The sequence below is a fragment of the Acartia tonsa genome, chromosome 2 (genome assembly GCF_053477335.1).
Source record: "Acartia tonsa isolate MP-2025a chromosome 2, ASM5347733v1, whole genome shotgun sequence".
NCBI classification, from domain to species: Eukaryota; Metazoa; Arthropoda; class Copepoda; order Calanoida; family Acartiidae; genus Acartia; species Acartia tonsa.
This window is the reverse complement of record NC_137261.1, coordinates 39,480,544-39,496,502: the sequence shown is the minus strand read 5'-3', so window position 1 is coordinate 39,496,502 and position 15,959 is coordinate 39,480,544. Positions and strand designations below refer to the sequence as shown.

The 15,959-nt window shown below is 31.8% G+C and overlaps 2 protein-coding genes across 2 annotated transcripts in view; both read left to right on the top strand.

Annotated features, from left to right (window-relative positions):
* LOC145312544 (uncharacterized) lies at positions 1-2,917 on the top strand. Its single transcript, XM_080151799.1, has 4 exons — positions 1-78; positions 1,238-1,290; positions 1,592-1,676; positions 2,696-2,917. The coding sequence occupies exons 1-4, from the start codon at positions 19-21 to the stop codon at positions 2,915-2,917; spliced, it is 420 nt and encodes a 139-aa protein (XP_080007925.1). The 5' UTR covers positions 1-18.
* A 1,042-nt stretch (positions 2,918-3,959) lies between these two features.
* The window catches only part of LOC145312543 (uncharacterized), a 33,807-nt gene continuing 21,807 nt past the window's right edge, over positions 3,960-15,959 (top strand). The window contains exons 1-13 of the mRNA XM_080151798.1: positions 3,960-3,993; positions 4,495-4,624; positions 5,280-5,304; positions 5,841-5,907; positions 6,932-6,971; positions 9,034-9,110; positions 9,542-9,654; positions 10,217-10,297; positions 11,648-11,685; positions 13,144-13,228; positions 13,912-13,984; positions 14,871-15,024; positions 15,511-15,616. Of these exons, the coding sequence (XP_080007924.1) occupies positions 3,960-3,993; positions 4,495-4,624; positions 5,280-5,304; positions 5,841-5,907; positions 6,932-6,971; positions 9,034-9,110; positions 9,542-9,654; positions 10,217-10,297; positions 11,648-11,685; positions 13,144-13,228; positions 13,912-13,984; positions 14,871-15,024; positions 15,511-15,616 (1,023 nt within the window). The remainder of the gene's footprint in view (positions 3,994-4,494; positions 4,625-5,279; positions 5,305-5,840; positions 5,908-6,931; positions 6,972-9,033; positions 9,111-9,541; positions 9,655-10,216; positions 10,298-11,647; positions 11,686-13,143; positions 13,229-13,911; positions 13,985-14,870; positions 15,025-15,510; positions 15,617-15,959) is intronic.

Genomic DNA, 15,959 nt, shown 5'->3' with positions numbered 1-15,959 from the left:
TCAGAGTTTATTATAGTGATGGACCAAAGAGATTCATTGGACAGCTCCAGACAATCCTCATTTTCTTCTTATTTTGAGGTAGTTGTTTCAAGAGTAGCATTATGTTTAGAATCTTCGTTTCTTTTGAAAGTATAATATTATCATCAGGTGTATCATTTTCATGTAAAGTTCATTTTTTACAGACAGCTCAAGATACTTTAAGGCAATCTTATTTTCTTCATACATTATCAATAGTATCATTATCAATAGTATCAGTTGGATATCATAAGTAGTATTTCATGCATAAAATATTTTTTACAGAGCTTCAGACAAATTTCATATATTTCAAATGTTATAAGGCAAGATTATCATTAATATTAAGTATATTATTCTTGATAGTAGAGAGATTTTTGCTTCATCTGTAATACAAAAAGGTATGCAGTCTATCTGTCCCTCTGTCTGTCCGAGGGTTAAACTCTTGGTAAGTAATCCCTCGACAGACAAGTTGGTGCTTTTCAGATTATACACATACTGGCCCTGTAATGATTTAAACCTGTTTTTCCTCAAAAACAGAAATTGACCCCCCATAAAAATTTTTTGGTGCAACTGTGCTGTAACATATAGTTTATTTTCAATCCCTTTTAGGGCTAAGCACCAAAAGGCTATGGGCGCAGCCACTATAAATAATTGCTGGGAATAAAGTTTATACATATATAAAACAACAATATATAATATAAATATATTTATTTATTGTCAAATGAATTGTATGGGGACATATGTGAACGAAAATAAGTGAAACTCTGTATTTAAAATATTTCTTTTGTGTGATAAATGAAATTCGCCTAACTTTAGTGTTAAATCTCAAACGTTTGATGTTTATTAAGGAAGTGTATTTATGGATTAAAAAGAATAAGAATATGATTTACGATTGTTTTTGTAAGAGAGCAAGCATTATGTTTACGTCACTCTCTCTTATAATACAAGATATGAGGGCTAAGTTGTTGTTTTATGATGTCACAGGAGCATTTGATACTTGAGCAACTGATACATTGACTCATTTTGTTTCACAATAAAGACAGGATTAAAGGAACCAAATTAATCATTTGGATTATTTGATAAAGAATTTTAATGAATTTTTCAATAGAATCATATATTTTGAATCTAAACAATTGTTGAAATAAAATTCAAGAAACGTTTTATTGTAATTAAAATGATATTTTGTAAATCTTTATAAATTTATTGTTATTTTTCTGTTTAGGAAGCAGATAGTTTTAAGAGATATTTATCTATAATGGAAAGAAACACAAGAAGGTAAGGTGAAGTTTACAAAAATTCAATCAACACAATAGGATTTTGCTTTTTAATCAGTTATGTTATTAAATCATAGTTTCTTTTTATGCCTAACCTCTGCAGGGGGCTATAACACTGTTGGGCCTGTACAATTACATGATGGGCTACTAAGTACAGTCTTATTTTTTTTTCAAAATAAGGGGGCGGAGGGGGGATCACTGTATAAATTGTTTTATTTTATGCTCAATTATTTAAGTCTCTTAGCAGCCCAACTGTCTTTTTCACTTTGTTCAAGGGTATCAAATAGATTTATTTTCTTCAGATACTCAACGTGTGGGTTCTTAACAAGCCAAGATTCCGGAGTGTCCAGTGAAATTGACCAAGATTTAAACAAATCCAGTGACTTGGTAACCATGTTTTTATTATAAAAGCAATGCTACTCTTGATTTAAAACATCTTTTTATTAGCTCTCTAACTCAGTAGTCTGTTGTTGTCCGTCTAATTCACTTTTGCTCGTTGAGTCATATGAAAAACACTATACAGGAAATGAGCCACTTGTGGATAAAGTTATTTTTGATGATTCTGAGAATTAGAATTTCGATTCATGTAAGATATTTGATATTTGAAGTTATTATAAAATCAGTTCCTTATAACATAAAACTTATATTTGATATTGTATCAATATTGACAAGTAAAATTACAATTTTAATAAAATTGAATCAGGATTTACAGATAAAATTTTATATATCATATATTGTTAGCAGCGGAGTTGCTCCATAACTCTTATTAGGGCGTGTGATTTGGCTGTTACATTACATTAATAATTATAAATAAAGCTTCATGGTTTACTGGTGTATGATATGATATCTATAAAACTGAATAATTTTGGTATCTTTAGTTCTATACTACTCTTTTCCTCAATTAGAAATGTGTTACTTATCTCTTTAATAAAACCTTGATTAAAGTTATAACTACAAATTTAATGCCGATTATTTAATAATTAAAAAAACAGTGATGACTAATAACTATATTACTAAACCGCGGTTATAAAAGCAATAACACGTCTTTCATGTCGACATAATTTTCATTATTACTACTTTTGACCTATAATTACCACATAATGATTTTTCTAATAACATTATAAACAAAAATCTTTATGCTGATATGTATTATATAATGTAAAAAAGTATTTTTTTGTTTCTGCGTTCATATCTCACTAACCCATAACCGATTGAGTTCTTCATTTTAGGATAGCTTCATATACATTGGTCCTGGAATGTCTTAAGGCTATTCTATTTTTAATCTAATTCAAGTCGTAAGATAGTTATAGCATATTTTTCACCTATTTGTTAATTCCTCATTCGCATACAGAGTCCTAAATGGAAGCTAGGGGCACGACCATTAGTTAATATATATTTAATTTTAGTTGTTAGAAAGTACTGTAGACGAGACAAGCCAAGAAGAAGAATTGGCAAGTTCTAATTCTGAAAAATCCTCCAATTCAATATCCTCACATTTTATGAATCTCAAAGTTGCCGGCTCAAATAATCTGGTAATATCGTCTCAGGAAACATTCTTTATATTACTTTTTCAATCAGGGATAGGACAATGGAAGATTAATAACCTTCCACTAAAGACTTTTGAGTAAAAGTATGCCTTAAGTAAATGACTTATTAACAGCAAAATAGTTTTAAGTTTTTAGGAAAAACACTAAAACTCGAAATCTAAATTGAACTTCATTTAATGTAAGTTAAAATTTTTAAGATATCAAAAAGATTAAGATTTCACAATAAAAATATAGATTTGTATAAAATGAATAATGATATAAGTAAAACATTTCAATATTCCTGCGTTTAAAAATCTTCAGGTTTAACTAACAAGGATGACAACATCCATAAAAGCGAAGCACTGAAACGGTAGGACAAACGGACATTAACACTTGTATAGTGTCATAACTGAATAATCATAATATAAATGTATAAGAGTCAAAGCAAAATTGTAAGTAAATTTGTTGAAAAACTGCTTGATTCAGGATAATGTTTATGGACAAACTTACATTTTTAGGACTTGATTATAGAGTTGCTTCGCTTATTAAATTATACTTTGTTGTCCCAGGAATTAATATACCAAAAATCAGATCAATCGAATGATTAGATCACATAAAAATTTGTTGTTAAAAAAGTAAAAAAATCAACATGTTTAAAATGGACGTACGGACATTTTGGTGATGATTATAGAGTTGCTACGCTTTCTAAATCGTACCTAACTACTAAAGGAATCACCATGCAAAATTTGAAATCGATAGGACAATTCTAACATGCCAAAATTAACGAAAAAAGCTATCCGTTACGGACGTACGGACGTACGGACGGACCGACCCTAATTATAGAAAAGCTTCGCTTTTAAAAATTCAATACGATTGATACATAATACATAATTTTTTTTCTAATTATTATAAAGAGAATCTTTATTCAAAGGAAGCTGATAATAAACCAACTGATGTAGCAACTAGTAAAGATACTCTGAAGGAGCCTAATATGGATATAAAATCTTCAAATAAAAAGAAGGATACAGCCAAAACTCCAGCAAAAGAATGCAAGACATCAATAGATAAAAGTAAAGCAGACTGTAATGATTCCAAGCCAACAATAGCAGAAGAAAGAAAAAGATTTCTTGGTCGGAATAAGAAAATGACGCTTCCAAAGGAAATAGTTGTCACTTCAGGCATAGATTCAGGGATAAGTAAGTGGCTGAATTAAAAACATACCCACATAAAAATAAGAAAAAAAAACTTTAAAGAAAAAGGGAGCACGTTATATTGTGACAGTGGAAAGTTTCATGTGTGACGTCATAAAAATACGTCTAAAAATGAAGGATGAGAGCAGAAGTGGGAAATGAAACCCCTAAAAAAGAGACGGATAATAGATGTATTTTTATGACGTCACACATGACACTTACCGATGTATCTGTTATATTTGTAAAACAAGGGAAACAAGAAAAACCTAAGCATGAAATGTCATTTTTATTAAAAGTAGTAAAGTAAGTAGCGAAACTTTAAAAAAATCTTTTCTGTTGTACCTGCTCGTTAAAATTTAGCCAGAGGCGCAACCATTTTAAAATAATTTCCAGTTCTGTACATCCACCTTTTACAAACAACTTAATTTTGACACGACAAAAGTTTTTTTTTTCTCTGCATTTAACTATCCCCAAATCTTTGGTATTAAGGTGAAAATAAAAAGACGACCTACACTCCAGCTGGTATTGAAGTTAATATTTTGGATAGTGAGGATGAAGTTTCTCCAAAACCCTACAAAACTAATTTTGAAAAATGCAAAGAAGGAATTAGACTTTATAGGTAGGTGATATTATTTACTAAAGTTTTTAGTAAAAAAGTATATTTTGTGTCAGAAAAATTGTCTTTTTATTTGATTAATAGTGTTTTTGGACACGCTTTTTTCAGCTTATTGAAACTGGTTTTATTGAAGTTCATTTACGTATCCATAGTCAACTGTCTATAAAACTGAAAAATTTGGGTATAGTCCCTTTCGTGGCAACGCTCCTTAAGGGGCGATTCTTCGTTTTTTTCACAGTAGCTTTTCTCCTATTTCTAGCCCCTGCGGGTAGCTCTAACCCTGCGGGACCAATTGCTTAACCCTGTGGGGTAATCACCTAACCCAAAATAACCTAGCCTAACCTAAAATAACCTAGCCTAACCTAAAATAACCTATTAGAAAGACATTTAAAAAATATTACGAATCGCCCCTTTAGAGGCGTTGCCAGGAAAGGAACTATTCCAAAAGTTTTTATTAAATTTAAAATTGACATTAAGAATTATACTAGAAAACAAAGACTGTCATTAAATAATCTTTATAAAATATAGCCCATATACTTTATTGAATCTAAAAAGTTTAAATGTTAAATATCTAAATCTTTAAATTTTGTATTACTTAGCTGAATTCAATAAAATTAAAACATATATATTAATTATCTAAATGATATTTCTTTTGTAGACGTCTGAGCTCTAAAAGTAATCAGGTAAAGATACAATTTCAATTTATATATTAAATCAAAACAATATAATGAATATACAAGTTGTTTTTAAGTTAAATTATAGGATAATTGTTATATATCGCATCGTATTATAGACAGCTTTCTGCGGTTATCAAAATTAAAAACTAGTATTAATGTTATGATTTTCTTTTAATTTTCGTAGAAAACTGGCTATAATACAATACTGTGCATGATTTTCAGTATGGTTCTAATCTAGCATATATTAATCTGTTTCGAAAATTATAACTAGATTATCATAAAGCTAAATATTTATAACATTTACTATAGGTAATTTGCTTATAAGAAAATTTGGATTAAGGAAAAAAACGAAGTAGCAGGTTACGTTGTATTTTCACAGTAGCTTCTCTTCTATTTCTAGCCTCTACGGGGGGGGGGGGGGGTCTAACCCAGCAGGGAAATAATCAACATTTACCTATCCTAAAATAACCTATCAAAAGCTACTGTGAAAATGCGACGAAACCCGTTTCTTTCCATGATCCGAAATCTGTCCTTGTTTTTAGTCAGATAAATCAGACGATGATAAATCTCCTTTGGCTGGCAAGCCTATCAAATCAATGCAAGATCTTGGTAAGTTGCTATAAGCATTTTTTTAGGGGTGGGGAGTGGGGTAAAGCATCTCTACTGGGTGGCAATTACACTTTAATTTGTTTTAGGGTAAAATGTTCAAGTATGGGGGGAAGGGAAATTTTGAAAAATATTTGAAACTCATAAGCTATAACAAATAATTTGTTTTAGTTCAATATGCATTAATTGAGTTTTTTCGTTAGATTTACAATATCAACTTATATTGAAGTGCCTGCTTGTTATATCTATAAAACTAGAGTTGGCTCGATATAATTATCTCCCTATTGGCTAGTTTTCTATATGCATATCTATTTCTCAATAAATCTATTTTCCTCATCCCGGCATTACTGTCTAAAAGAAAGTAAATATTTAATAATTTAAATGATTTTTAAAAGAATTTTTTTAAATTATATTTTTTTCTTTACATCACCATCACCAAAGGGTTAATGATGATGATTACAATTTTAGTTTAATATTTGAACACACAAAATGTCGCCACAATCGAATTCTTTTAAAACATAGTTTTCTTAAATTTATCAAATTATAAATTTAAATTTTCTTTTTTATGATTAGAAATTAAATACATCAATATAAGGTAAATAGCAACATGAAATGAAAAAAATGAATTTATTTTTAATAAAGTAAAATAATGGGTCTTATCGTTCTGGGCAATGAGAGTTTATTATGGATTATTGGAGCACTATGAGTTTTAATCATATATTCCTTGGAAAACTTGAGCTCGTTTATAGACATTTATTTCCTATATAGATCTGACATGGATCTTGAAGCAATTAAGCAGGCCGTTTTGTACATGTTAAAAATTGGAAGATTTCATTAAATAAAAGTAATCGCAAATATACTTAGTAAATAAAACTTATATTGCAATTAGGTTAGGCTAATTCGCGCAATGTTTTACCCCTTTTTCAGTCGTACAGCTAAAGCCATTTGAATATATTTCAATATGCTTTATACAAAATAATGAAAATAAACATTTCATGTTTTGTAAATTTGTTTACTTTTATTACAGAAGAAATAGAGCAGCATATAAGCCGGCTACTTGATGCCACGTAAGATAAATGTTCCATTGTTAATCTATATGTAGCGATGTGAAGCCGACCGTTATTTCGGCGGCTCGGCTTCGGCTCAAGCGGAGACAAAGTATGCTTTAGCTCCGGCTCTATATCGATGTTTAAATGTTATAATTGTTTTAAGTGTTTATTACTAAGTACAATCATATCCATAAGTAGCAAAGTGACAGTGATATTCAAAAAAAAAAAGTAAACTTCAATACAGTCTAAATAAAACGTCTTTTACGGACGGACATATTCATGCTACTTTACAAAAAAAAAATGCAAAAGAAATCAAATCATGGATTCGATCTATTATTTGATACCATATATCTATAAAAGTTTAGCTTAAATTAGGTTTTAAGTTCCATACTAATCGATGTAGATTATATGGTCGTCAATTTAGGATGCTATTTTCCCTCTTATTTAGTGGTCATTTCATCCTGACGGATGGCAAGAGATAGAGTTAAGGATGGGGGGTCGTTTTTTAGCCTGTTGAACGTTTCGTTTTATTAGAGTACATGACAATCTGTTGTAAGATTCAAGTTCATCCATTTCTATGCCATACTTGTAAACTAATTGTGGTATTTCGGGGTGAAGCAGTTCAACCCTACCGAGCGAGTTCGGTTCAAACGAGCCCCTAGCCTTAAAGATCCTCCCAATAAATAACTACAAGGAGTTACTGATTAAAGGATATATTTCTAACTGATTCATTACAAAAGATATACAGGTTTATATAGCAAATAGAAGTATAATAATAGATGATGAGGGGTAGTTGGTGATGGGATCCTTTGAGCTGGGGGCTGTGTCCACAGGCGCAAAGGTAGGAGGGAAGGCTGCCTCCTTGGGGTAGGCAGGTGATGGCAGAGAAAGGGGAAGGTCCGGCTGCGGCAAGGGGGTGTAGACATCTCCCGGCAAGGCAGGTAACTGGGGCTTGGGGTTGTAGAGGGGCAACGCTCCTCCCACTATCAGAGATGTCCAATTTGACCGCTGCTTGTGATGTATCGGCAAGGCCCCGGAGGGGCAGGGGTGAAATGGTGATAATAGGATTAGTGCTGGAGGCTTGATTTGATAAGCCGCTGCGTAGCAACTCTGTAGAATGCATGTCCGTATGCTGCCGTCTTACCACATAATTACATTTTTTAATAAACATAAGATTATTAAACGCATTAAAATTTGAAGAAAAAAAATTATTTGACTCAACGTTTAAAAATACATAGAAAATAAAATTATGTAAATATTTAATTTAAAAAGAGATTAAATACTCTTCAACATTTAAATAATTAACAATTAAATTTGTTAACTTGATGTTCATGTGTATTAGTAAGTCTGATATAGTACTTTATACTGTAGATTTTAAGCAGTTGGATACATTGAGTTCCATCAAAGGCACAAATATTTTATGCTACAAAATAAACATTATCTGAGCAGTTAATTTAAGGACGTTTACCCTCACATTTATTGAGCATCTACCCTCCCCCTTATTTTAAAACAAAATTGAAAGAAAGGGGATGGAGTAGTTTTCCGTTTGATCGTTTATTTATAACTTTAGATCAGTTTAAGTTTGGTTATATTTGGTATTGGTTAGTCCCGAAGGTAGAGGCTCTGTAGGGTTTAGGTATGGGGGGGGGGGGGAATAATTAGCCCAAATTTTCAATAAATTCATTTTGAAACGCAGGATGTCAATGCTCGACAAGCACTTTGGAGGAAAGCACCAAAACTTTTGTTATTATTCTTGATGTTGTACTATTGTATCTTGAGTGGTAGGTTGAATGTGGGAGTGTATGACCTAAAAGATCTTATAAATATCTGGAATAATCGTTTCGCAATTCTCCGGGAAGTTTAGCAGTGTTCTAGGGAATGTTTCAGTTTAAATAAAAAATAAATATCGAGTGGAAAGAGTGGAAAGGAAGGGGAAATGTTGGGGAACCCCCACCATCTCTATGGACAAAGCGTTAAAAGATAATAATAAAATATTAATGTGATTATGTATTTTTGTTCATTTCATAAAAATTTATGATTATTGGAAAACGTTAAAATTGGTTTTATTTGTGGTTGCTAGATGGCGTATGGATGCACAAAGATGTGAGATGCCTAATAATACTGATATCATGATGGACAACCTTCCCAGTACTAAAGGTGTTCCTATAGTTCCGTCAATCAGTTAACCTTAATAATAAAGCACATAGAATTTCAAGTATTTCCAGATTTCATTACAATTATAAAAATGATTATTTTTCAATCTAAACGACAATTTACCATCAAATTCATTATTTAAATGTATGAAAATAAATACAAGTATAAAACTTTTCTCAATTAAGATTTATAAGCTTTTGTGGGTAATTTTCATTGTTTTGATTAGTTTTTCATTAAAGGGTTAGAGTGGCGGCAAATTATGTATGCACTATTGGGTTAATGTCAGTTTATCAAATTTAAAAGTTATTCCCAAAATTTTTAGTTCACATTTTGCCTTTTGTTCTCTTGTATTTTATGACAATTTTGAAAGACGAAAAATATTTCCTAAAATCAATGGTATTCTTATGGTAGGAACGTAGGAACATATGCTAAAGTGAATTGTCATGTAGCTACTCAGCCAAAACATGACAAGCCTTCCTCTCACACATTAACAGTATCTAATCATAATAATCCTAATGTCTCATTTGATACGGATAAAAAGATACAGGTAATTATGAAAAGCTATAATACAAAGTAGAACGATGTCTGTCTGTTTCTCCGTCTGAAGCTTAAGATGTCGGTAACTGCCTGAATTGTTTTGGTTTTACTATTCAGAGAATATACCTACTTATTCTGTGGTGGTTTTAAGCTATTTTTCTTATTTTTTGTAAACAAAAACAAGTAAAGGGGCTGGGGAACACCTAACGCACAAAGAGACGTAGCCCCTATGAAAAAAATTAACCCATCCCCCATTTTTGGATAATCAAGAAAATACCCCCCCCCCCCCCTTTATTTTGAAACAAAATTGAAATAAGGCGGGAGGGTTAGTTTTTTGTTTGTTTTTTATTACTTTATATCAAGTTAGGGCAGATTATTTTGGGTACTGGGTAGTCCAGCACAGTAAGGGCACCACAGGAAAAGGCATCGCAAGGTTAGGCATAGGAAAAAAATGCCCTTTCTCATAGAAAATTTATATATTTTTTTTAAATAAGAGGGAGGGTTTAATTGATTGTCAGGCGCTTTCAGGGAAAACACCAACCTTCTAAAACTTTTTTTTATGTTATTCATAGAACACCAGTAAGCCAAAATTGATTGCAAAGAAAATGTTCAAACGCCAATCAGAAGTAGATATCGTAGAAAATTCACCAAAGGTAAAAAAGAATAATATTTTATATGTGACAGGATGTCTATCTGTCTCAAACAAAGATCTCAAAAATCGCTGGATCGAACGACATGGGTCTCTTTTAAACTGATTCAAATAGGTTGACCCCTCACCCCCGTCCTTAATGTGCCTCTCGAGCACCTCATTACCTAACCGCGCGCTTGTGAATTATAGAGTCGTTGGGCTCAAGTAAAATTTTGCCTGAGTTGGAAAATAAAAAAAATTAAGTAGGTGGAAAAAGTCACTCAAAAATCAGCCACGTGACGTCATAAAAATGAGGGATTATATTATCCATCTCTTTTTTAGGGGTTTTCTTTCCAACTTCTCTTCTCATCTCCCTCATTTTTATGACGTCACGTGGCTGATATTTGAGTGACTTTCTCCCCCTACAATATAAAGTTATATTCCGTAATTAAGAAGAACTACTTTTAGCTAATGAAACATACAGTCAAAATATTTATAATATTTTTAAATATCTCATTAAAAATTAAAAGTAGAAATTTCTATTCTGTATCTATAAACTTTAAAATAAATTGAATTGTTTTGGACCAATCTATACTCAATATTACATCTCATAACGTCATCGTTATTATTTAATATTTTAAATTTTTTAGATATAAAAAGAGAGAGAAATTACAAATATTGTTAAAGTTTTTTCTCGCTCTCTCTCTCACTCTATCTATTTCCCTCTTTGAAATTGTACATTTCATATTTGCAGTGAATTTTAATTTCAAATATTATATCCAAAAATCTATGATAGCACAAAATTTTAACAGAAGGTCTCCAAATAATCCGGAATAGCCATTACTAAATAATTTACAGAGCACATAAATCCACAAAAAGACTTTCTTTAATCGTGTTTTCTTCAGTCAAGGTTTCCCTGAGCATTATTGAAACTTAAGCTGGATCTTTAAATGTGTAGCCGTTGGCGTTGCCGCTGCCAGAGGTACAACCACTAACCTAATAGCGATCTTTAAATCAAATTGGCTACGCGTGGCCACGGCTTTAAATCTTTAAATCATAACCACTATTTGAATTTTCAGTAGAAATATGAAAAATAATAATAATAATAACGTAAAACTTCAAACATTTAAAAACTCATGTTTTATTGGCAGCACTGGCAGTGGTGACGGCTACGGCTACGACCACGGCCACGGCTACTCATTTAAAGATCCAGCTCTAGTTTATGCCAGAGATTAGTTAATAGTTATAGGCCTTTTTTTCAGCTTATAACGATTTACTGGCAAAACATGAACTCTCAGCTTTAAAGATTTGTGGAGATATTCGATCCCGGGAATATTTTACCGAGAACGCCACTTGCTACTTTATTTTGTTTCAGGCACCTTCAAGAGGTCTAAATGTTCGACGATTATCAAGGTAACAAGGTCATAGCTAGCCATAACACGTAGATATGGAAAGAAAAGTAAATTGAATAATAGATTAGTACAATACATGTTATGTAATATATATACAATATAGCAGAAAATAAAGCAAATAAAAAATGTTTATTCTTAAAAGGACTCTCCACAGAAAAATCAACTTTGGATTTTTGAAAATCTAACCTGAAACTATTATTCTCTGTTCAATTTTAGGCATTTTTTGTTTTTGTGGCATCGCGATCGAAGCCCTTTGAAAATTTTGTCCGCCGCCTATTTGTACTGCCGCTATAAAAATATATACTACACTTTCCTCCACTCAATATGTGTTCGCCGCTAAAGAACATTTGCTCCATTGCAACCGGCCGCTCTACGATTTATCCTCTTCCTCGACTGGACAATCCTGCCGCCTCCATTTTGTGTTCGCCTCCGCCAAATATAACCATCTTTTGCCGCAGTTGCCGCATTCATCGCCCTTCTCCGCCGCTACTCCGCTATACATTGCGTACGTAGCTATACACAACACCCCCAGCCTCCATATAATTTCTGAACAAGGGAGAGGGGAGCATGTATTAAAAAGCGACGTACAGCGGAGTAGCGGCGGAGAAGGGCGATGAATGCGGCAACGGCGGCAAAAATAGAAGCTAAAAATCACTAAAGCAGCACAAATTAAATGGCGGGAGGATTCACTTAAAGGAGGTAAAAAATTTCAAAGGGCTTCGATCGCGATGCCACAAAAACAAAAAATGCCTAAAATTGAACAGAGAATAATAATTTCAGGTTAGATTTTCAAAAATCTAAAGTTGATTTTTCTGTGGAGAGTCCTTTTAAAATCTCCAAAAAGAAACAGTAAGATTATATTAATTTTCATTTTAAATTAGTCTGAGAAAGGTTTATTTAAATAGATAATTGGTGCTTTCTTTAAGTTAAAAAGCCTTAATGATTAATCTTTATATGACACGGTGTAGAGATATAATTTACTTATAAAACGTTTGTTCTAAAATGATAGAATCTGTAATTTTCCTTTAAATATATAAAATTTTATTCTAAAACCTTTTTATAAGAAAAAACTGAGAATTTCAGTAATAAAAATTGTTTCATACAAAACATTTTTTAGAAAATTTCTATAGAAAAATATTTTAAGAATGTTTTAAGAAAAGTTTTAATTTGATTGACCTAAATGGAGATTAATTTTTAGTAGCTAAGTTGCTTTATTATTTCATTTTGTCTGTCCATCAGTTAGTTTGTAACGTTATTGAGGAAATGTGATTTTAAGATCTTGCGGATTTTTTTATGAAGGTACTCCTTTACAAAAAGCATCCACTGCACTGCAACAAAAGAAAGGTTTCGTGATTTTCTACCATCCTTCTATCTTCAACTCTTCTATACTGCTTTCTTTTTCTTTCTTGTTAAGAGCTATTAATAAAGTTTAAGTTTTATGTTGCATTTTTATTTTAAGACCTGTGCTTGAATCCTTACACCTGCGACCATCATCAAACCTGAAAAGTTTGAAAGAAGCAGATTCTGAAGCTTCTAGCATAACGGTAATTCTTTTCATTGTTTGATATATAAATAATTGTTGCCAAAAAGTTTTTTTTTCGTGTTAGTTTTGGCTTAACAACTAATACAACATAATTTTAATCTTATTTTGCACTACCACCGGTCATTTAGTATTTTCTTACTTTTAAAATGTCGTTTAGTCTCTCTTTGAAATTGTTCTTGAAATTGTATTTAATGTGTCAGATTGTCTTTCGAATGTCTTTGAGATTGTCTGTCACTTGTCAGATTGTCTTTCGGATAGTCCTTCAGGTTGTCTTTCAGATTGTTTTTTAGATTGTCTTTCACATTGTCTTTCAGGTTGACTTTTAGATTGTCTTTTAGATTGTCTTTCAGATTGTCTTTCACATTGTTTTTCAGATTGTTTTGAAGATTGTCTTTCAGATTGTTTTTCAGATAGTCTTTCAGATTATTTTTCAGATAGTCTTTCAGATTGTTTTTTAGATAGTCTTTCAGATTGTCTTTCAGATTGTCGTTCAGAAAGTCTTTCAGATTGTCTATCAGATTGTCTTTTAGATTGAGTAATATTTATGTATCAGAGATTGTCTTTCAGATTGTCTTTGGGGTTGTGTTTGTCTTCTGTATCGTCATTTAGCTTTTCTTTTAGATTTTTATACCTCTAAAATAAAAGCTTGGACGTCCTTACTAACTCTTTATTTTATTTGTTAAGAATACTCCCAACGCAGAGAAGGAAGATACAAAAGAGGAAAAGAAGGAAGTGGAATTTGATTTTAAAGAGACAGGTACAAAGCACATTTCTAAAATTGAATTTGAGAAAACAGAATATTTGATTGTTGCCAAATAAAAGTTTATAATTCAATACTTATTTGGTAACAAAGATCAAATTACAATTCCTTTTAATGGTCAAGCAAAATATTTTTCGTAAAGCTTATTCAAAATATGAATGATTTTAATGTTTTATTGACTTTATTTTCACTTGCTAAATTTTTAGTAGCGAAGCTACTCTATATTCGAAATGTCCGTCCGTCTGTCCGTCCGTCTTAGACAGAAAGGGGGAAACGTGATTTTCTCGGCTCCTATAAAAGATAATACCTGAAATTTTCAGGTATTATTTTTGTTACCATTTTTTATATTTTCACCAAGTTTCATTAAGATTCGTCAATTGGTTGAGGTGCTAGATCAAATCCTACATTTTAAAGTTTTTATGATTTTCTCAATCCCTATTCAAGATAGACGGCTGAAATTTTCAGGAATTGAATACTTTTATATTCTGTATACTTTTATTAAGTTTTATCAAGATTTGCTTATTGGTTGGGGTGCTAGTTCGATTCCTAGATCTTTAAGTTTTCATGATTTTCTTTACTCCTATTCAAGAAAGACGGCTGATATTTATAGGGATTATATAAGTTAACAATTTACATATCCCCACAAAGTTTCTTTAAGATTTGCTTATTGGTTGAGGTGCCAGATCGATTCTTATATTTTCAAGTTATAAATCTTACTAGGTTTCGTGATTTTTTAATTTAATATTTCTTTTATGAAACTGCAACATAGTCCATTTTCGCCGGATATAATTCAATAATGTTTGTGCTTCGCTACTTATGGATGTTGTTATCCTTGTTTCCTTCTATGTAATTAAAACTGACTAATAACATTTAACCATTTTAGTATTAAAATCTGACTGCATCGGGTATGAGAGTAAGCTGCCTTGTATCTCCATCCCCGACTCTACCTGGGTGCTTCACACCAGTCCAGTTGACCGGATAAGCCCTTCGCTGGATTCTCCAGCTCTAGAGATTGATATAAACGCTACCGCTTATAGGTAAGAAAATCAATCAGAAACAAGATTTCTAAAAAAATAACCAATTGTGTAATGTGTATACAAGAAAAAATCGATAATCTAAGGGAAATAGAATAGACGTGGATATTATGACAGGGGAAAAAAATTGTCAATTTTCCCCCTGTTTGTCATCATTTATAGGTCCATTCTTTCATCCAGTAGGAGGGGAGGGAATGGGGTAAAATGTGTGGAATGGTGTTATTTTAGCCAGCTACGAGTTTCATTTTATTAGAGTATATGGTAATCTGGTGAAAGTTCCAAGTAATTACAAAACCATTGATAATTTAGTTACTTAATAATGTAATAATTAAAATTAGCACATACTTTTCAACAAGAGCAATTGCCATAGTACATAAATGTCTCAGTCAAAAAATGTTTTTCCTTCTTTGAAGATAAGAGTGGTTAAACCATTCCGCAAATATATTTTAATAAAAAGCATATTTAAATGATATAAAATATCTAATTTAGAAATAGTATGCAAGGAAAGGAGCACATGAATTTTCAAGCTTTTGACCAGAGGTTCGGTCCAGTTCTACTCTCTGTCAAGGATATATACTGCCAGGAGGGACAAAAGGTACCTAGTTTATTTTGTTTATAAATTTCTTAATGACATGCTGTTTAGCACCCACATGATCAGTATCCCTTTCTTATTTCTCTCTTTTCTTTCACTCCATCCCCTCTTTCTCTTTTGCTTCATCTATCTCTCTTCTCTCCTCGTAATTTCATGCTCGCATCATCAATGTATAGTTATACCTACCATAATCTGTTATTATCCTATTATATAAAGAAGTAAGCTTTTTTTGTCTGTAGCGAAGGATCTCACTAACCGCTAAACCGAAATGGTTTTCCTTTGCAGTGGAGCTTCTTACAGGTCCAGGGAAGGTTCTTAACTATTTGGGGGAAGGGTATCTTCAATC

What these genes read in the sequence shown, in the direction of transcription:
- LOC145312544 (XM_080151799.1), top strand. Translation starts at nt 19, where the DNA reads ATGGACCAAAGAGATTCATTGGACAGCTCCAGACAATCCTCATTTTCT. An exon ending in ATGGAAAGAAACACAAGAAG is followed by an intron (nt 1,291 to 1,591) that starts GTAAGGTGAAGT and finishes TATTTTCTTCAG; the next exon opens with ATACTCAACGTGTGGGTTCT. An exon ending in TAAACAAATCCAGTGACTTG is followed by an intron (nt 1,677 to 2,695) that starts GTAACCATGTTT and finishes ATTTAATTTTAG; the next exon opens with TTGTTAGAAAGTACTGTAGA.